The sequence below is a fragment of the Scardinius erythrophthalmus genome, assembly GCF_964197995.2.
Source record: "Scardinius erythrophthalmus genome assembly, chromosome: 24".
NCBI classification, from domain to species: Eukaryota; Metazoa; Chordata; class Actinopteri; order Cypriniformes; family Leuciscidae; genus Scardinius; species Scardinius erythrophthalmus.
This window is the reverse complement of record NC_138244.1, coordinates 5,107,079-5,128,679: the sequence shown is the minus strand read 5'-3', so window position 1 is coordinate 5,128,679 and position 21,601 is coordinate 5,107,079. Positions and strand designations below refer to the sequence as shown.

Below are 21,601 nucleotides of genomic sequence, written 5' to 3'. Positions count from 1 at the left end.
GACTTAAAAAAATAAAAAAAAGATCTAAAGAACTGTAAGCAATATAAACCATGATCTCAAATAGACAAAATGGGACTAAAAATACAAAATAATTTTATTTTACAGTCATTGTGTAACCAGTTTAACCATTATAAACCAGTTTAACCATTATAAAAGGAAACCGTATGCAGCTCTCAGTGTGCAATAAGATGGTTTTCCATTCTGAACACAGCGTTAATCTGATGGGCCTGTATTTGTGATGTGAATAATGATTTCTGGTTGTGTTTGGCTGGGATTTTGAGCCTTTCTCTTTCCTCTTTCTCTCTTTCTCTTAGGACACAAGATGAAATTCCTGTCCAAAAAGTGAGAGATGCCTTCACTAGCCGTGCTGCATGATTATGTTAGATCGTCTGACCAAAAACTGACCAGCAGGACGGGCTACGGAGACCCGGCAGGACCAAAGCCAAGGAAAACATGGGCCGAAACACTGAACAGAAACAAACCCAGTGCATTCTAGTTCACCAAACCACAAGGACCTTAAAGAACTTTATTGTAACAGAAGTGGCGATTGGTGATTATATATGTACAGTTCTTCTTCTCGTTTTCTACATTTTTAAGAGATAGTGTACAACTTCTTCTGAAACAGGAGGCTATAAATTAATTTATATTCTTTCTAGAAATAATAAGACCTTTACGACTTCCTCTGTAAAACTTTATATGTTTCCCTTAAAAATTAAATAAAATTCAAAATGATGTTGTTAGTCTATTTATCGTAGTATATACGTCGTTACAGACTCGAGACCGCCGAGAAACGCGCCACTGTGACTGAATGAAGATTTGTTCCGTGTTAGAAAAGGGGAAAATCTAGAATCTTGGAACTGCAGGATCGGAACTGTTCTAGAACTATTACGGAAGAGGTTCTGGACCAAAACCAGAACAAAGCTGGAGTTTGGAGATGGTCTTAAGTATGTTTTAGGATCACCACTAGAGTTGCTTTTTTTAAAGTGTGCTTAATAAACAGTTTTCACTAGGATTTTATCTGGCGTCAGAATTGTTTTTTAACCATAGATCTTGCCAGGTCACCTGCTTTCCTGTGGGTCTTGGATGTGGCGTCACCATCTCATTTACTTCATGTTTACTGGATGTTTCCAGGCATCTTACTGCGCAGGATGGATCGGATCGTCTTCTAACCTGTGGATCTTTAGGTTGTGGACACAGCGAGTGTGTTTCGGGTGCAGTTTTGTTGGCGTCCTGTGGAGGGCTCCTGAACCTGTTGGACACACAATATGTTTCATTGAAAACTTTTTAAAAAAACAGACCAGTCAAGCTGTTGACAGTGCCTTTACACCAGGAAAAGTATGGATACTACCCAACGCCCCCAAATAAACACTATTTCTATGGTTATTTTTTTGTATAATGGTGATTCCTTGGAGTAGCATGTAAATAAATTGCTATATGAATATGGCTATAATTCACTACCAAGCTCATTTGAAAGCATTTATTGTACCATGTTACCGCCACTGTACAGTACTTTTGAGCAATTCTCCAAATGAGGGTTTTACCCTTAAAAAAAAAAAAAGCTGGCAGTGTTAGTAGACACTAAAGAGCATTATGCATGTACCACGGTATGTACATGCTACTCCAAGGTAAAACATAGTAGTACCATGGTATTTTCTGGTACTTTTTGTAAGTGACATCCGGGATCTTACTTTATAATAACAAAACATATTAACAGTTATTATTAGTAGTATTATATCATTACTTCCCCCACATACACCGATGAAGAAACACAAGAAGTAAAGATTGCACACTAATAACGTTAAAAAAGACTATATATATATATATTTGTTATTTGTTTGTATGTGATATTTGTTACACACACACACACACACACATATATATATATATAGATATATATGTAAACACACAAACACAACTGTTCAAAAGAAATCTATTTTTCAAACAAATCTCTTCTGCTCACCATGGCTGCATTTATTGGATCAAAAATACAGTAAAAACAGTATTATTGTGAAATATTATTTTCTGTCTGAATGTATTTTAAACTGTAATTTATTCCTGTAATCAAAGCTGAATTTTCAGCATCATTACTCCAGTCTTCAGTGTCACATGATCCTTCAGAAATCACTCTGATATGATGATTTCCAGCTCAAGAAACATTTCTTATTAATGTAAAAAAAAAAAAAAAAAAAAACCTGCTGTGCTTCAGCATGGTTACAACAATATCTTTATATTGTTTTTGTTTAAAACTATCTTTTAATAAAGAAAGAGTGAGTTTTTCAAAGGCACTTTTCTATGACTTTTAGGACAGTGCAGTCTCTCATACTGACCAGAACAATATGAATCCCTCTGGATCCAGGCTTATTTCCTTTTCTCTCCACACCATGACTGCTCCTTTTTCCTTTCCAAACCCGGGACCTCCCCTCACACCTCCCTCTCTCCCTCCCTCTCTCTCTCTCTCTCTCTCTCTCTCTCTCTCTCTCTCTCTCTCTCTCTCTCTCTCTCTCTCTCTCCTGTCCGCTCCTCACGTTATACTGAAGCCAATTCCTGAAATTCCAGCCTTCCTCGCGCGCTTCCAGTCACTCAGGCAGATTTTACCCCCAAAACACCTCATTTACCCCACTGTTGCCGCAGACAGGTAAGAGTTTTATTTATTTACATAATTCAAAGTGACATTTGTTTGTGTAATCATTTTAAATGAACAATCTTGTGTAAAGTACAGCTGTACAGATCTTCACCTCACATAGGCGAACCATATTTCAGAACAGCCGGGAAACGACCTCATTGAAGTGGTTATTCTGACACATGATGACGAAATGTGATGTAACAATGGAATGTTTGGAATTGTTGGAATTTTTACCGAATTCCCGCGTTCTTTTTTCTGCTTCACTGGAGCGACTTCCTATGTAACGGCCGGAAACTTTCTGAGGAACTTTAATCGCGTCACTGGCGCGAGGGTGTTCAGCAGGAGCGCGTGTGGCGGGAATATCAGTTCGTTAGTTATTATCGCGATTAGAAACTTAAACGTAAAATTGGTTCTTTGAATACTAACAAATGTCTGCAGGTGTTTTTCCGTCACATGAACCAGTTTAATAAGTGTGGAAAAAGTATATCATGTATATTGATCCATTTAACTTGCCTGTTTAATAACTGTGTAAAGGTTATTATTATTGTTTTGTTTTAAGCTAAAAATAGCAATCAAATAGTAATATTATATAAAATATTGTATTTTTAAATAATTGTAATCCAATGTTTATTCATTAAGGCTATTTTTCTGCAAGTATTCCACTAAAATATCTATCTATCTATCTATATATCTATCTATCTATCTATCTATCTATCTATCTATCTATCTATCTATCTATCTGTCTGTCTGTCTGTCTGTCTGTCTGTCTGTCTGTCTGTATCTATCTATCTATCTATCTATCTGTCTGTCTGTCTGTCTGTCTGTCTGTCTGTCTGTCTGTCTGTCTGTCTGTCTGTCTGTCTGTCTGTCTATCTGTCTGTCTGTCTTTCTGTGTCTGTCTGTCTGTCTGTCTGTCTGTCTGTCAAAGGTTTGGGCACCAATCATTTTGTATTCTGGTAAAATAATAGAAAAGTGATAAACTAGGAATAATGTTGTGATCAAAACATTTTCTTTCTTTCTTTCTTTCTTTCTTTCTTTCTTTCTTTCTTTCTTTCTTTCTTTCTTTCTTTCTTTCTTTCTTTCTTTCTTTCTTTCTTTCTTTCTTTCTTTCTTTCTTTCTTTCTTTCTTTCTTTCTTTTTAAGGAGTCCACAATTATTTCCTTCGCTAAAATGTTAGTTTTGTCAAGAAAATCAGATGCATAATTTGCATTTGTCAACAACATTAATGTTCAAGTTCACAGTTTAAGATCATGAGAAACATACAGTATCCAGATTTTTGACAGCTTTGTGCATATTTGTATGTACCCGTCGATCCCTGTTTGTTTTTTTTGTATTTGTTTTGTTATTGTTGGTAGACAAATGAATGATCCTAAGACAATCTCACGGAATCAGAATGACTGATTGTTTGGGTCAGCGGGATCTTAAAGAGCACATGACCGCAGCGGCCGCTCTGCCAGCTGGCCTCATGGGTAAATATTTCGAGTGTTGGGGTGAGGAGTCAGTGCCCGGGGGACATAATATTATCCCGGCACAACAGGTGGAATGAGGCCGGTGCCGACCTGCTCGCGGCACTGGAGGAATTATTGTATTATTTTAATAAAAAGCATCATGAAAACACAGTGAAGCGTTATTAAATGCAGCATCAGGCCTCATTAGAGCTCATACAGTGGCGCTTACATGTGGCCTCGTCTGTGTCTCTTCTGGAGAGTTCAGGGGCCGCTGTCACCCTTTTCCATTTAGTTTTTACCATGATTACGGAATAGCTAACATATGCTGTTTAATTGGTTTAATGCGACCCGTGATCAATATTTGCGTTCTAGATTCGTTCTGCAGTCTTACTTTAAAACAAATGCACACAGCAGGCTGTCCATACAAATGTGTGTGTTTATGGAAGTGTGTGTGAATATCTGCATGAGTCAAGTGTGTGTATTGTGCTGTTAGGATCAGGAATTGTCTGACATAAACACACACACACACACACACACACACACACACACACACACACACACACAGCAGCTTTTCAAAGTTAATCCAAAATTTTAACAGTTCATATAGATTAGAACATAATACACACGTTGTATGATTTGTGTATTATACATTGTGTATTATGCGTGTGTGTGTAACATCAGATTACCATGGTATATATCCCCAACACATGGTATTGCTATAGTAAATGTACTTAAAACATAGGATTACAATGTTAATGTCATCACATAAAAGAGCTGTGGTGATAAATCAATAGTATTTGATATTTTAACTTTAATGGTACTTCCAAGGATACCATGGTACTACCACGGTACATGTCTGAAAAACCGTGATAGCAGTTTGTTTAATGCCATAATTCTGTAACATTTGTACCATTAAAATAATGTTGTATTTGCGTTGCTGCAGTGTTAGCCACATTTAACCTGTAAGGCAGTTGTGTTGTTTTAGTGCTATTATCACATTAACACGCGGTTATAAGAGACGCTCTTAATGAAACACTCGCGGTGTGTCAGGAACTCTTGATCAGAGCCGACCGGCTCCTCCGGCTACACTGTTATTGGTCAAACAATATGAGCTTTAAATTAATGTACGGCCCACAGCTAATATCCTGTGTGTGTGTGTGTGTGTGTGTAGGTTCACAGCGACTCACAGCTTCACATTCCAGCCCTGATTAAAGTGGATTTTGTTGTGTGTTTATGTTTGTTTTATGCTCTTTGAGTCGTGCCGGTGTGTGTTTGTTCTGTATGTTTGTTACACACACGTGAATGTACGTCTGTGTGTGTGTGTTTAAACGGGAAAGGTTTTTATGTCTTTTACTCAACTTTTGTTTGTCATTCCAAACCTATATGACTTTCTTTCTTCTTTGTAACACAAAAGAAGATATTGTGAAGAAAATTTGGAACCAAAAAATAATAATTTTTATTTATTTATTAAATGTATGAATAAAAAATAAAAAGTAAAAGAAAGACAATCATACTGGGTTTGGAACAACATGAGGATGAGTAAATGATTTCAGAATTTTCTGAATTTTGGACTATCACTTAAATTCTTCCCAACACCATTTACGTGTGTGTATAAAACATGTAAACTCATTTTAAACTAAAGCAATAATCTATAATTTTTTGTGTGATTTTGCTTAAGGGGTTTTCTGAGTCATGCACAATACAAAGTGGCTTAAAACCATTATAACCATGGTAAAAATCACTTTAATGCACAGCGTATGAAATGGCGACAACAGTAAAATTATAAAAGACGCAATGATTTTGAGATATTCTGAAGGCACCAGCTTGTTAGTTTTGACCAAATCAAAAACAACCAAAAATAGTTTTTGGTAATTGAAATGAAGCTGAAATAAATATTACATGAAAAATCTCAAACATAAATGAAATGTTGCTTTACTTTAGCAACAAACTGAAATAAATTAAAGTGTAAAGTTTTTAAATTAAAAGTTTAAGTTTAAGTACTAAAATATTATATTTAAAAAAAATAATAAAAATGACAAAGGACATACAATTACTAAAACTTAAACTAAAATTAAAAATGAAACTGCAAATATAAAAAAATATTTTTGTTTGTTTGTGTAGTCGTATATGTAAATGTTTGAAATAGTGCTATATTTTGTTGTTGGAGTCAGTTCTGCATCCAGCATTACTATTGTTCAGAACTTCAATGGTTGTTGCTCCGATCTGTAAGTGCGAGCGAGTTTTGTACAGGAAGTCAAGCTCAGAGTAAAGCTTTGCTCAGCAGCTCACACACTCACAAACACAATAATTCCCAGAATTGCACCGAAATGTTTGATAAAAACATATCCGTATACACTTGTGTAACTAATCATTTAGGTGCAAACTCAGTTCATAGAGAGCCACAGTCCTGCAGAGTTTCCTAATTAAACACCTGATCCACTAAACTAAACTCCGCACCCCTGGTTTACACGGATCTCTCTTCATATCACATGCTGTTAAACTCATGAAGTAGAAATGACAAAAAGCTAAGGGTGTGCATTTGTTTTTAAGGAACCCCTGATCAGATCTCTTAAAATAGCGCTGTCTGGCTGCAGGCCGATTCTCATTGCCGTTTCGAGGCTGCAGACGTCACTCTGTGTCCCCGACTAATGTGATTTCGGAACCAAAACGCTTTTTCCAAGTAGGATTATGGAGTCTGGGGATCTTTCTGATGAATGCTGATGACTGGGGGTCGCCTCATTCACGCCGTAATGATACCAGACTGGAACCCTGCCATGTAATATAGCAACATCTGCAATAGCAATGGCTAATCTGGATGACGTGATTGAATTTTTCATTGAATCTTCCGAGATGATCTTAAAGGCACAATATGTAAGGTTTTCCGCCATTTTTAATGGATTCACGCACCCTTTTTTATGCTACTACTCCCACAAGAGTTTGTCCGATCTTAAATCTTCAGACCAAGTCTCGCATAAGTCACTTACTGAATGTTTGATTTTCAACCTCATTTTCACTATTTTGCTGTCACAACAATTGCTTGATATTCTCGTGGTTTTACATACGAAGTTTCATGTTAATACGCAAAAGCAGTAGAAAGATAATTCCTGACTTCCCGTTTGCCATCTTCATTAAGGTTTATTGGGAAAATAGTGAGTCTCACAAAAGTCACTTAATTAATTTCTGGCGTTCAGCGTCCCGATAAACTTTGACGAATTCAGGAATTATCGCGCCAATGCTGTTGCGCATTAACACAAAACTTTGTGTGCAAAATTGCTACATAGCCTCAAGAACATTAAGCAAATGTGTTATAAAAGCTGTTATAAAACTATAGATTTGTATTCATTTTTGCTATAATTTAATTATTGCGTTTTCAGAGGAAGAAATAAATCAATAGTAAAAATAAAGTATAGTAAAATAGTAAATATAAAAATAGTACTTTTAAGCAATATTATATTTAAAATTGAGGTTTTTACTTAAAGGTAATGAAAAATGATTTAGGAAAAATGTATACATTTAAGTTGAAAAGCAGTAAAATTAAGTTAGACTAATGTAAATAATAGGATTGAATGAACTCAAATAATATAAGTGTGATTGACAGTGAAATTAGGTTGATAAAAAGCAATACATTTAGTTTTTTAAGATAAATTAAATTTTTACCAATTTAAATCTTTTTTTTTTTAAGTTACAGTGTACTTTTCCTAAATTGATCAAGGTGAGTGCAATGACCAAATCAATCTGCTCAGCCGTCTAATGTGCGTAATTGCAGCTATATTTTAATTGTATTTGCAAAACTACTACATCTTTTATCGATTTGAGCTCTAATGTAACGTGTTCTCTTTGTAGGATTGAGCTTCTGGCCGGTTCCAGATCTGGAAAAACCCGTTGTTTACCCGCCACGGAGCCTCAGCCGCCCCTTCAGTATCCACTAAGGTGTTTTGCTCTTCCACCACCATCCTGTCGTCCGAGTGGGTCTCGGCGTCCTCTCCGGGGGGCGCTAGCGAGGAGCTGAGCGAGGGATTGGACAAGCCTCTGGAGAACGATGCGGAGGGCGTGTGGAGTCCGGATATCGAGCAGAGCTTTCAAGAGGCGCTGGCGATCTATCCGCCCTGTGGCCGACGCAAGATCATTCTCTCCGATGAGGGCAAGATGTACGGTATGCCCCTCCCCTTTTGCCTCTCTGCTTTTTCTTTTGCAGCCAATCAGGGATTTCGATGAGATTTCTGCACTAATACTGGCACCACAGGGAAATGTTAATGTGGTTTCCCAAGCATCTGAAAACATCTGGCTTTTCCATTTCCCCCAAATATTTATTCCTTAAAAGTACCTTATACAGTAAGTAATATAGTGGGGATTGATTGGTTGATTGGTTGATGATTTGGTTGACTGGGTTGGTTGATTGATTAGTTGGTTGATTGGGTTGGTTGGTTGGTTGGTTGATTGATTGATTGGTTGATTGGGTTGGTTGATTGAATGATTGATTGATTGGTTGATTGGGTCGGTTGGTTGATTGAATGATTGGTTGATTGGGTTGGTTAATTGATTGATTGGTTGGTTGATTGGGTTGGTTGATTTGGTTGGTTGATTGGGTTGGTTGATTGATTGAATGATTGGTTGATTGGGTTGGTTGATTGATTGAATGATTGGTTGATTGGGTTGGTTGATTGATTGAATGATTGGGTTGGTTGATTGGGTTGGTTGGTTGATTGAATGATTGGTTGTTTGGGTTGGTTGATTGATTGAATGATTGGTTGATTGGGTTGGTTGATTGATTGGTTGGTTGGTTGATTGGTTGACTGATTGGTTGATTGGGTTGGTTGATTGATTGATTGGTTGGTTGATTGGTTGACTGATTGGGTTGGTTGTTTTGGTTGGTTGATTGGGTTGGTTGATTGGGCTGGTTGATTTGATTGGTTGATTGGGTTGGTTGATTTGTTTGATTAATTGACTGATTGATTGGGTTGGTTAATCGGGTTGATTAGTTTGATTGATTGACTGATTGATTGGGTTGGTTAACTGATTTGTTTGATATATTGATTGGTTGATTGATTTATTGGTTGATTGGATTGAATGTCTTGGTTGGACAAGCAAAAAAAAAAAAAAAAAAAAACCCAGCTTGAATTACCAGTAATATTACACAGTCAGATTTTTATTTTTTTTATATATTTTATATTCCTTTCTGAAAATACCGTATAAAAAAACAAATATTTCCATTTTTTTTATTTGCAAAGCATTCAAATAGACAAACAAAAACCGATGCTCGCATACTTCCACCAAAGGTTATTCACAAACTTATTATCAAGGCCATGTTTGAATTTATTTCTTTATCACACCTTCTCTTAATTCATGTTTCTGCTGAAGTATCTGGTGGTTTGTGTGGATTTTCAGACGTGTACAAGGACAAGTCAGTCAAACTCTAAAGAAACCTTGTGAATTGTTTAATATTTTGCGAACAGAAAACAAGCTGCCAGAGCATAACACGAGCCTGTAATGCACAATCATATTTCCAAATGCCTACAACGTCAGCTGCTCTTGATGCAATCGCTGCTTTTAGTTGTGATGCATCGAAATGTCTGAATATGATTTATTTCGATTAGTTGTGCAGCTCTATTATGTATATGAATTGCTATAAATAGCCTATAGCCAAAGTGTGTTTTTACTATAAATGTCTGTCTGTGTGATCCGGACCTGTTGATGGCCAGAAATGACCCGATGATGGGTTGGTGCAGCGTGATTTGGACCGAACACTGGATGAGAAGGAAAGTGAGAGGATGTGTGTGTCTGTCATCTTCCGATCAGCTGTGAAACTTTATAAATCTTCATAAAGCCGTGTGAATATCGGTGCAGAGGGAGGGTCGTAGGGGGCAAAAGGGGCATCTGGGGTGGATCTATCGGGGCCGGTAGTTTAGGAGCGGTAAAGCTTGTCCGGAATGGCACGCCACGGGCATCCAGAGCCCCGAGTTCAAGGCAGAGAGGGTGCAACCCGACACGAGAATGGACGTTTACCCTTTGAGCATGTGCGACGGAGAGGGACAAATAAACACAAAGCGGGGGGGGGGGACGGGGGGGGTGACAGAACACCTGTTTCTGTGGCCCCCGCTCGCGACCCCGTTGAGTGAGTTTGTGTGTGTGTTGCCTTTCAGTTCACCTCCAGCTGCCTCTCTTCATGCACACAGACACGACTGGAGTTACAGCACGCAAGGAGACAGACAGACAGACAGACAGAGAGAGAGAGAGAGAGAGAGAGAGAGAGAGAGAGAGAGAGAGAGAGAGAGAGAGAGAGAGAGACAGACAGACAGACAGAGAGAGAGAGAGAGAGAGAGAGAGAGAGAGAGAGAGAGAGAGAGAGAGAGAGAGAGATGGTGTTAACACTGGGATTACATGGAGCTCAGCATCAGCCACTATCAGCTCAGACAATCACTCATCATGCTTATCCATCAATACTCATCACCTCTCTCAACTAGTCGAGCTGTGAACGGACAGTTCACGCCAAAATGGAAATTAACATTATTTACTCATTTTCGAAATCTTCAAATTTGGGACTGTTCCTCGCGCAAAGCTATCGTATGACTTGAAATTACTTTTATCGTGAATTATGAATTTTAATTAATTTGAATGAATTTAAAATATATATTATTAAATATATTTATGTGTTATATACTGTATACATTTTATTTTATTATTATCAATTTTGTTACACACACACAATAATTTATATATATATATATATATAAATTAAAGAATAATACAATAAAATGTAATTATATAATTATAATATATTATAATAATTATATAATATTTATTTGAGTAAACCAAGCTTAACAAATGTTTATTTATTAAAATGAAATATGAAAATAAATGAATCTGTGTATTTAATTAATCTGTATTAAATCAAATTTTAAATAAATGAAACAATATTTGTTTTAATTGAAAAATAAATTGGCATATTTTAAACCATTTATTTAATTAGTGTTTTAAAACACATTCTTAAAAAAAAATCTCTTTTTTTCCATTAGAGAAAGAAAGTTGTGCAGGTTAAGAGTGACTGAATTATAACTTATTTATTAACTGTTTGTTTAATTGATAAAACCTGACTCTGAATCATTTATCTTCCCCATTCCAGATTTGAAAGCAACTGTACAAGCACATGAATATTTAATGAGATTAATGCTGATGCAGTTTTTGATTGTTTGTCTGTTGCTAAAGAATTACAAGTGTAAAACTTTGCTTTCAGGTTCAATATGTTTCAAACCCAAGGTTGAGATGTTAGATTCACAAAAGTTAGTCCTTGTACTTTTCGACACTACTGTATATACATTTCTGTATACTTCTATCTTTGGAAACGGCCTGCTCCCAGTGTTCCCGAGGTCAGGAAGCAGATTGAAAGTTTTATAATGTCTTGAGCTATAAGAGAAACCTCAGCCCAGCAGTGTTTGGCGCAAATCAGATAGAGCTTCTTTCATGGCTGCGTTTGGCCCCAGCAATTTCAGATAATCACGCAAATAGCGACAATCTACAGTGCTGAGCGGTTAAAGAATGAGGAGAATTCCCACAATGCACTCGTGACCCTTTTCCAGAGGTTTTTCTAAAATTCCTCCTCCGCCATCCCTTCTTCCATACTGGTTTTTGTGGCATATTTGCATGGAAACTCACTGGCTGTTACGTGTGTCGCACATTAGAGTTATTATCCAGCTGAGCGTACCAGCGCACTTAGATTGTTTGGTTTTTGGTGTGCTGGGTGAAAACTCAACAGGCTTTGCCAAAGAAAACATTTCTTGGCTTTCGTCGTCACTGTACCGTAATGCATTCACTCTCCCGACCCGTAAAATTACACACAGCCGCTGAAAGGAAATACATTTGCCATGGTTTAATGGCTCCCAAGCATCCCGTCGGCAAGATAAGTACTCACATAATGGAGCACTTCTCCACCTGTTCAGAAGTTGTTAAAAAAATCAGGAGTTGTCGTTAAATGGACATTTTTGTGGAGGAATATGGGATGAGTGTTGAATGAGAAATCCCAGCTGTGTGAGTCTCAGAAATCACATTACAGACTGTGCAACAGACAACATTTTTTGCATTTTGACTTACAAGTTGTGGGTTCGTGAGGATGCGAAGCCAGCTTTTGAATAAATGAAGCTTTATTTTATTGGCTGCAAATGCACATCACTCTGATGAAACCAAACCACCTCAAAATATAGAGAAAATGAGGCCTATTTTAAGGCCTTTTATTATTTTCAAGACAAGTAAACACTATTTCTTCACAAAAAAATGTGAAAAAATAATGATGAGTTTAGATTTAAAAAAAAAAAAAAAAAAAACCTCACCAAGGTTGCATTTATTTGATCACAAATACAGTAGGAACAGTAATATTGTGAAATATTAGTACAGTTCAAAATTAGTGTTTTCTATTTGATTATATGTTAAAATGTAATTTATTCCTGTGATCAAAACTGAATTTTCAGCATCATTACTCCAGTCTTCTGTGTCACATGATCCTTCAGAAATCACTCTTATATGATGATTTGATGATCAAGAAACATTTCTGATTATTATCAATGTTGAAAACTGTCGTGCTGCTTCATATTTTTTGTGGAAACCGTGAAACTTTTTATTTTTTAGTTTATTTGAAATAGAAATAATTTGTAACATCTTTACTGTCACTTTTGATCAATTTATCTGCATCCTTGCAGAATAATAATAATAATTTTTATTTTTTTACATCTTACCGACCCAAAGCTTTTGGTGTACGTTAAATTTTTTTGTGGCATTACATTTTTACTGATTTAAAAAAAAACAATAAATTTTTTTTTACAGCAATAGAAAATCTAATGAAAAACACAAATACAAAAAAAAGAAACATTAGAAAATAATTAAAAATGAAATTAAAATAAAAGTTTGAAAACATGTTCATCTGTCATGAAAATAATGCTAATTTAAAATAATTTAAAAGTACAAAAAATGTAATGAACATTTTTATTTATTATTTCATTTTAAAGTGTGACCTGGACATGTTTTTGTAATATTCATCCGCAACATAAGTAAAAAATGTGCAATTTCACATTTGAAATAAAAAAAATTCTTTAAATTACTGTAAAAAAAAGTGTTCGTACTGCCTAAAATTTTTAAGCATAGTCAGCTTAAAATGTGAAGCTGAACTAAGTGTCAACTTGGATATTTGAGTTGACTTAACTTAAAATTTTAAGACGGCATGAACACTTACTTTTTTAAGTTGAAACAACAATTTTTTTTTTACAGTGGGCAAAAAATCTTGACCTTTTCCTGTCCAATAAAATAATAGGTCAAGAAATTGTCAATATTACTTCTGTTCATTCAAGTGAAGTGCACTGTGGGATATATGCAGTTTACAACGCTCACTTTAGTAACTGTAGTACAGTAGTATGCTATTCCACTCACACAGGAGTCAATGGGTGTATTGAGACGTACTGTTGTAAGCGTTCATTAGTTGCCTCATGTCGAGCAGATGGAAAAAGCCACCCGTCCCTCACATAGGCTCGATTTTTCACAGGCACGTTAGAGGTTCGTTTATGTCTGAGGTCTCCGAGTGCTCTAATGAGTCAGTGTGTTTTGTGCTGGTCTGCTGAAGATCATTCCCTCTCTTTGTTTTGCTAAGGTCACGGTGGGGTCGCGGCCCCTCAGAGGTCATCAGTGCAGGACACTTGGGTGTTTCTGAGGAGGCTTGTTGGTCACACGCACTGGCTTTCACTCTTAAATATGTGTGTGTGTGATTCTTCAAGAAAGAATATCAGAGTTTAAGTTTCACATCCATCCGTCTGTCTGTCTACGTTTACTCACTCTCATGTCATTCCAAGCCCATATTATATTCGCTTGTTGATATGAGCTGCTCTTTTCCATGCAGCTAAAGTGGGCTATAACATTAGTCCTGAATATAAGTTATATGATAGCTTTATGTGATGAACAGATGCACATTCAAATTGATTAAAAATCCTCCCTCCTTCATTTCAGATCTCATTTGTGGTTTCTTGATCTGACGTAATGTGATCAATTACGATCAATTAATGTGTCAAATCTGAATATGCGCATGAATAAATACAGTGGCGTGTAGAATATGGTTTAAATTTGTTATCTGTTCTTTGTTTTTGTGTGTTTTCTGGTCTAAACTCAAACTTTTTCAAAGTTTTAGTTTCAACCAAAAATTATATAGCATTATTTTATTCAAATAGATTTATTGATATTTATTTATTATTTCTTTATTTAGTGCTGCCAAATCGATTAATCATGATTAATCACATCAAACATAAAAATTTGTGTTTATATAAGATAGCTGATGTTTATATAACACACACACATATAATATATATATAAATTTAATAATATATACACACATATATTGTACAAGCAGAAACTTTTATGTGAGATGCGATTAATCGCGATTAATCGTTTTGACAGCACAATTTTTTAGTATTTACTATATTTATGTTTACGTATTCTGGTGTCTTTTTATTATTTTATTTTATTTTATTTTGTCTTTTAAAAAATGAATAAATGATTAACAGTTTAAATTTGTTATAAATTTTTTGTTTGTTTTTGTTCGTTTTCAAGTCTACCTTGTACTGTTTAGTACTATAAATATATATTATATTTTCAAAGTTTTTTAAGTTTTAGTTTTAAATAGAAAGTCTAACATTGTTTATTTTGTACATATATATACACATATATATATATATATATATATATATATATATATATATATATATATATATAGTATATATATGTATTATTGATTTAATTTATTAACTATATTTAATGTATGTTTTATATATTCTGCTGTCTTTTTTATAGATTTATTTAGTCTTTTATTTACATAATTTGCATGCAGAAAGTCAGTCTTTCTCTGCTTTTCTTCGCTCATCACATTCCTCTCTTTGAGATCCCCAGCAGTGAGATCTCACTGACTACACGTTCGTGAACCCTAAGTGTGCCCTTTCTCGACCCTCGGGAGACCGTCTGCTGCACAGATGTGCCCGCTCTCTATCTGTCGCGCCCCAGATGTTTGACAATCTGACGGTGCAGAAAGAGAAACATCTAAAAGCCAAAAGTCTCCGTTTTCTCTCTATTTAATCTTGGAGAATCAATTGAGATTCTTAAAAATGTAAAGGTTCGATACTGACATCTATGGTTGCATTTAACATCCATGGAACCTTTAAATTGGACAAAATGTTCTTTAATAAAAAAAATAAAAAAAAAGTTATTTGGGGAACCAAAAGTGGTTCTTTTATGGCATTGATGCGAAAACACGCTTTTGGAACCTTTGTTTTTAAGAGTGAGATCTGATGTGTGATTTCTTATAGTTTGCACAAGCCTTGTAATAATGTGCTTGTGTGTGTTAGTTGTTTATTGGAGCTGAGCTGACGCTGAAGGACTCACAGATCAGGAATGACTGGAATGTATAGAGGAGGAGGAGGAGAAAGAGAGAGAAAGAGAGAGAGAGAGAGAGAGAGAGGTTGAGTGGGAGGTTATGGATTTATGAGGTCGTTGTGGGAGCTGCCGTACCTTTGCTTGACATTAACTTTGTTTCGGGCCCTCTCAGACCCTCAGGGTGGACTGTGTGTGTGTGTGTGTGTGTGTGAAGGTTTCAGGTGACTGTCTCAGTTTTCACTGTAGTGGAGTTGATATGATTGACCCCTCTGTAGCTCCGCCCTGTGAACACAATGACCACTCTGTAGCTCCGCCCTGTGAACACAATGACCACTCTGTAGCTCCGCCCTGTGAACATAATGACCCCTCTGTAGCTCCGCCCTGTGAACACAATGACCACTCTGTAGCTCCGCCCCTGTGAACACAATGACCACTCTGTAGCTCCGCCCCGTGAACACATGACCCCTCTGTAACTCCGCCCCTGTGAACACAATGACCACTATGTAGCTCCGCCCCGTGAACACAATGACCCCTCTGTAGCTCCGCCCCTGTGAACACAATGACCACTCTGTAGCTCCGCCCCTGTGAACACATGATCCCTCTGTAACTCCGCCCCTGTGAACACAATGACCCCTCTGTAACTCCGCCCCTGTGAACACAATGACCCCTCTGTAGCTCCGCCCCGTGAACACAATGACCACTCTGTAGCTCCGCCCCTGTGAACACAATGACCACTCTGTAGCTCCGCCCCTGTGAACACATGACCCCTCTGTAGCTCCGCCCCTGTGAACACAATGACCACTCTGTAGCTCCGCCCCTGTGAACACATGACCCCTCTGTAGCTCCGCCCCTGTGAACACATGACCCTTCTATAGCTCCGCCCCTGTGAACACAATGACCCATCTGTAGCTCCGCCCCTATGAACACAATGACCCCTCACATGTACATACCTAATATATAACTCAACTAAATTCAGTTTTTGTTATTTTATGCAGTAGCATGCATATACAATTCTTTTTGTGCACTATTCGGTTATATTTAGGAATATTCCTTTATAAAAAAAAAAAACTATTGCATATGTGTATCTTTAACGACATGTTGTCACATGAGCAATAAGTCACTAATAATACTGACACAAAACTTAACTCGTCACGGACACTACGTCCATTTATTTTTACAGTCTATGGTTCATTCGAAAAAAATATTGCATTTATTTCACTTCATCTGTCATAAAGAATGCAAACACAGCACAAGCGTCACTATGGGAATCAGAAAGTGTCCAACACCCCTAATTATTTGTGACTCGGACTACACTAGTCGCTCTGTATGTTTTTGCTTCACTAAAAAGAACGGCTCATAAGAGTATTCATTTGTTCGTGAATCTGAATACATTAGGCGAGTTCGGCCCTGTCTCAAACTGAACCCGAAGCCACAAGCAATCTCAACTCAACAATGTCTCAAACTGTGCTCAATGAAAATGTGAACTCAGACATTTCTGCTCCACATTCAGATTCAGGTTCAGATTGTTTTATTTAGTGCCATGTCAGCATTCAAAGCTATTTTCATGGCAAAAATTCAATGGCAAAAATGCAAATATCATATAAATACAATAAAAACCAAACAAACAAAAACAGCAAGTCATATAATACAAGATTTTTTTTTTTAAATTAACATATGATAAAAAATCCAAACCCTTTTAAGGCATAATCTTACTAAATAAGTCCTTAAGTGAGGTAACTTCATAAAAGAGCATTCTACTTGTATTAAGTCCAGGACAATCTAATAAAATATGTTTAACAGAAAGAGGAATCTTACAAAACATGTATCAAGTTGGGTCTCTACCTTTAAGCATGGGTCAAACTTGTATGACCCATATGACATCTGGTGTAGACCACTTGATCAAGTCTAGTTTTAAGAGTGATAAAAAGTGCTCCACATTCATCTTATAGCTCTGGTCTGAGAGGAGAGCACCGTCTGACCCTCTCATGCACACAAGGTCATTTCTCTGACATGTTCTTCATAAACAGCCACACAGAGGGGGTTTAGTCGGGTGAGAGGGCGTTGAGGGGTTCTGTACTAAAGCAGCGGGTACTAGTACTGGTAACCGGAGTCCTGCCGGACGAACGAGCGCTGAGATTTATGGGAGGCGTAAAGGCATATTCTATAAACATTGACACACAGACCAGCTGCTGTATCTCTCTCCGCCATCACGTCACCACGGGTGTCGAGACTACGCACACGTACCCTTTCGTCCAACGTGACCCGTATGTCAGCAGAAGCATCACCTCGAAAAAGATGAACACTCATGTAACCATATCAGCCAGCAGCCCAAGACTGGTCACCCACTGTAGGGTTGAGCCGGGTCAGTACCTGGATGGGAGTCTCTCTAAACTCCGCCTTTCTGAGAACCTGCTCTGCTATGATTGGTCAGATGGCCCAGTCTGTTCTGATTGGCCTACTCTGCTATGATTGGTCAGATGGCTCAGTCTGTTCTGATTGGTCTACTCTGTTCTGATTGGTCAGATGGCCCAGTCTGTTCTGATTGGTCTACTCTGTTCTGATTGGTCAGATGGCTCAGTCTGTTCTGATTGGTCTACTCTGTTCTGATTGGTCAGATGGCCCAGTCTGTTCTGATTGGTCTACTCTGTTCTGATTGGTCAGATGGCCCAGTCTGTTCTGATTGGTCTACTCTGTTCTGATTGGTCAGATGACCCAGTCTGTTGTGATTGGTCTACTCTGCTCTGATTGGTCAGTTGGCCCAGTCTGTTGTGATTGGTCTACTCTGTTCTGATTGGTCAGATGGCTCAGTCTGTTGTGATTGGTCTACTCTGCTCTGATTGGTCAGATGGCCCAGTCTGTTGTGATTGGTCTATTCTGCTCTGATTGGTCAGATGGCCCAGTCTGTTGTGATTGGTCTACTCTGCTCTGATTGGTCAGATGGCCCAGTCTGTTGTGATTGGTCTACTCTGCCCTGATTGGTCAGATGGCTCAGTCTGTTGTGATTGCTCTACTCTGCCCTGATTGGTCAGATGACCCAGTCTGTTGTGATTGGTCTACTCTGCTCTGATTGGTCAGATGGCTCAGTCTGTTGTGATTGGTCTACTCTGCTCTGATTGGTCAGTTGGCCCAGTCTGTTGTGATTGGTCTACTCTGTTCTGATTGGTCAGATGGCTCAGTCTGTTGTGATTGGTCTACTCTGCTCTGATTGGTCAGATGGCCCAGTCTGTTGTGATTGGTCTATTCTGCTCTGATTGGTCAGATGGCCCAGTCTGTTGTGATTGGTCTATTCTGCTCTGATTGGTCAGATGGCCCAGTCTGTTGTGATTGGTCTACTCTGCCCTGATTGGTCAGATGGCCCAGTCTGTTGTGATTGGTCTACTCTGCTCTGATTGGTCAGATGGCTCAGTCTGTTGTGATTGCTCTACTCTGCCCTGATTGGTCAGATGACCCAGTCTGTTGTGATTGGTCTACTCTGCTCTGATTGGTCAGATGGCTCAGTCTGTTGTGATTGGTCTACTCTGCTCTGATTGGTCAGATGGCTCAGTCTGTTGTGATTGGTCTACTCTGCTCTGATTGGTCAGATGGCTCAGTCTGTTGTGATTGGTCTACTCTGCTCTGATTGGTCAGATGGCTCAGTCTGTTGTGATTGGTCTATTCTGCTCTGATTGGCCAGATGGATCAGTCTGTTGTGATTGGTCTACTCTGCTCTGATTGGTCAGATGGCTCAGTCTGTTGTGATTGGTCTACTCTGCTCTGATTGGTCAGATGGCTCAGTCTGTTGTGATTGGTCTATTCTGCTCTGATTGGCCAGATGGATCAGTCTGTTGTGATTGGTCTACTCTGCTCTGATTGGTCAGATGGCCCAGTCTGTTGTGATTGGTCTACTCTGCTCTGATTGGTCAGATGACCCAGTCTGTTGTGATTGGTCTACTCTGCTCTGATTGGTCAGATGGATCAGTCTGTTGTGATTGGTCTACTCTGCTCTGATTGGTCAGATGGCCCAGTCTGTTGTGATTGGTCTACTCTGCTCTGATTGGTCAGATGACCCAGTCTGTTGTGATTGGTCTACTCTGCTCTGATTGGTCAGATGGCACAGTCTGTTGTGATAGGTCTACTCTGCTCTGATTGGTCAGATGGCCCAGTCTGTTGTGATTGGTCTACTCTACTCTGATTGGTCAGATGGCCCAGTCTGTTGTGATTGGTCTACTCTGCTCTGATTGGTCAGATGACCCAGTCTGTTGTGATTGGTCTACTCTGCTCTGATTGGTCAGATGGCACAGTCTGTTGTGATAGGTCTACTCTGCTCTGATTGGTCAGATGGCCCAGTCTGTTGTGATTGGTCTACTCTGCTCTGATTGGTGTATTATTGGTGTTACAGTGGGTGATATATGGTTTATATTAACAAAAGTAAAATGTTTATAGTTTTTTTTGTAAAGTTTTAATGTACATATGTTTTGTTTATTTTATAATAGTATCTAAAAAATAATAATTATTAATATTACGTACTGCGTTAGACTAAACTGGGAAGGGTCATAGCACTTACATATTGTCCTATTGTTAGTTTAACTGCTTCTATTGTTCTCCTCATTTGTAAGTCGTTTAAGTTGAATAGTTGTAAGTGGATTAAAGCGTTTGCTAAGTGACTAAATGTAAAACATAAATGTAAACTTCTTTTCTCTTTCTTTTTTTCAGGACGGAATGAGCTAATCGCTCGGTACATCAAACTTCGAACAGGAAAGACACGGACCAGGAAACAGGTACAGAAATCTTCATTGGATGCTGATTTAGAATAATTTTTTTGCAGTGTATTTGTATATAAATATGTGATGGCAACTCTAAAATGCCAACTTGTCCCTACTAAAACTAAGTGGATTAAATTGGTTAATTACTTTTATTTGACCGCCATGTCACACATTAACAGCAACAGGAAGTACAGCAAATGTCAGACTGGGATTTAGAGATGGGATTGTCCTGTTAAACTCCCAAACAGACTTTCACTGAGTGTAAATGTTTGGCCCTCGAGGGCCTCCATGCTGAAACGGACTTGGGCGGTGTGATTTATGGCACGCAGATCGGATATCGGTGTGTGTCTTCAGCACCTCTCTCAGTCCTGCTCGTTAGACCCACAAACAACTGCTGGGGGTTTGGGATCCGATAGCGTTCCCGCCGGCATTCAATATCGCATGATGTCACTCAGGCCTTGTCACATACTGAGCCTTAAGCCCTCTGAGAGAGTTGAGGTGAGCCAGGGCCCGAGAGGAAAAGTTATCACTAAAAACAAGAAGAGAAACTAGAATCACACCTGATATGTGAACAAATAAAGGTCAAAGCAATCGCTGACATAAAACAACAGATTTGTTTTCTTCTTGCACACTAATCAACAAAAGTTTTGACTAGTTTAGATGATTAGCAATCAGTAATTTACCATCACTAGTTTTAAGCCTTACTTGAACAGAACTAGTTCTTCGTGATGTGGTTAGGTAAAGTTTTCCATGAGTGCTTCATGATTTCAATCCCATCCAAATTTGAAAACAAAATTAGTTAAAAATAACTTTATTTTTTTATTATTATTTTACTGTTTATTTAAATGTTTTAATTTTTATTTTAATTCAGTTTTTAAATTTTAATTTCTTATTCAATTTATTTATTTAAATTCTTATTTAAATTTAATGTTTTAAATTTTAATTACATTTTTTATTTTTATTTTGTTTTTTTATTTTAATTAAGTTTTTTAATTAAATCTTTTTTATTTTATTTATTTATTTTAATTTAAATGTTTAATTTAAATTTTAAAAACATTCCTTTGCCGAATATAAATCTTGTTCCTGCTGCAAAGGTCATTGTGTATTTATGATGCATTCAAACCCTCCTGGGAAGTTGTTATTATGACGTCAGGTGCGTAAAAAAAAAATGCCAATGTTCATTTTCTAAAAAGAAAATACAGCAAGATTTTTTTAACTCTACTTTTACAAAAATTATGAATAAAGAATGTGCATCAAGTGTGTTTTGCTTTTTTTAAATATTTTTATTACATGTATGAAGGTGCAAAATACTATCATATTTTGTACATGCAACTTAGCTAGTTTTATTGTAAATTAAAAAATATAATTATTTCATTCATCGCTGTATTCATTGC

At 37.4% G+C, this 21,601-nt stretch overlaps 2 protein-coding genes across 5 annotated transcripts in view; both read left to right on the top strand.

Annotated features, from left to right (window-relative positions):
* The window catches only part of LOC308684452 (DENN domain-containing protein 2A), a 41,797-nt gene extending 41,065 nt beyond the window's left edge, over positions 1-732 (top strand). For all 3 annotated transcript variants that reach the window (XM_081355677.1, XM_081355678.1, XM_081355679.1), the window contains exon 20: positions 315-732. In XM_081355677.1, coding sequence (XP_081211803.1) covers positions 315-346 — 32 coding nt within the window. In that variant the 3' untranslated portion in view covers positions 347-732. The remainder of the gene's footprint in view (positions 1-314) is intronic.
* A 1,775-nt stretch (positions 733-2,507) lies between these two features.
* Positions 2,508-21,601, top strand: part of tead4 (TEA domain transcription factor 4) — a 46,853-nt gene continuing 27,759 nt past the window's right edge. Inside the window, exons 1-3 of one of the 2 annotated variants that reach the window (XM_081356712.1) lie at positions 2,508-2,635; positions 7,915-8,224; positions 20,158-20,222. In XM_081356712.1, coding sequence (XP_081212838.1) covers positions 8,218-8,224; positions 20,158-20,222 — 72 coding nt within the window. In that variant the 5' untranslated portion in view covers positions 2,508-2,635; positions 7,915-8,217. Of the gene's footprint in view, positions 2,636-7,914; positions 8,225-20,157; positions 20,223-21,601 lie in introns of those variants that run through there. The other variant, XM_081356713.1, reaches the window with a different exon arrangement.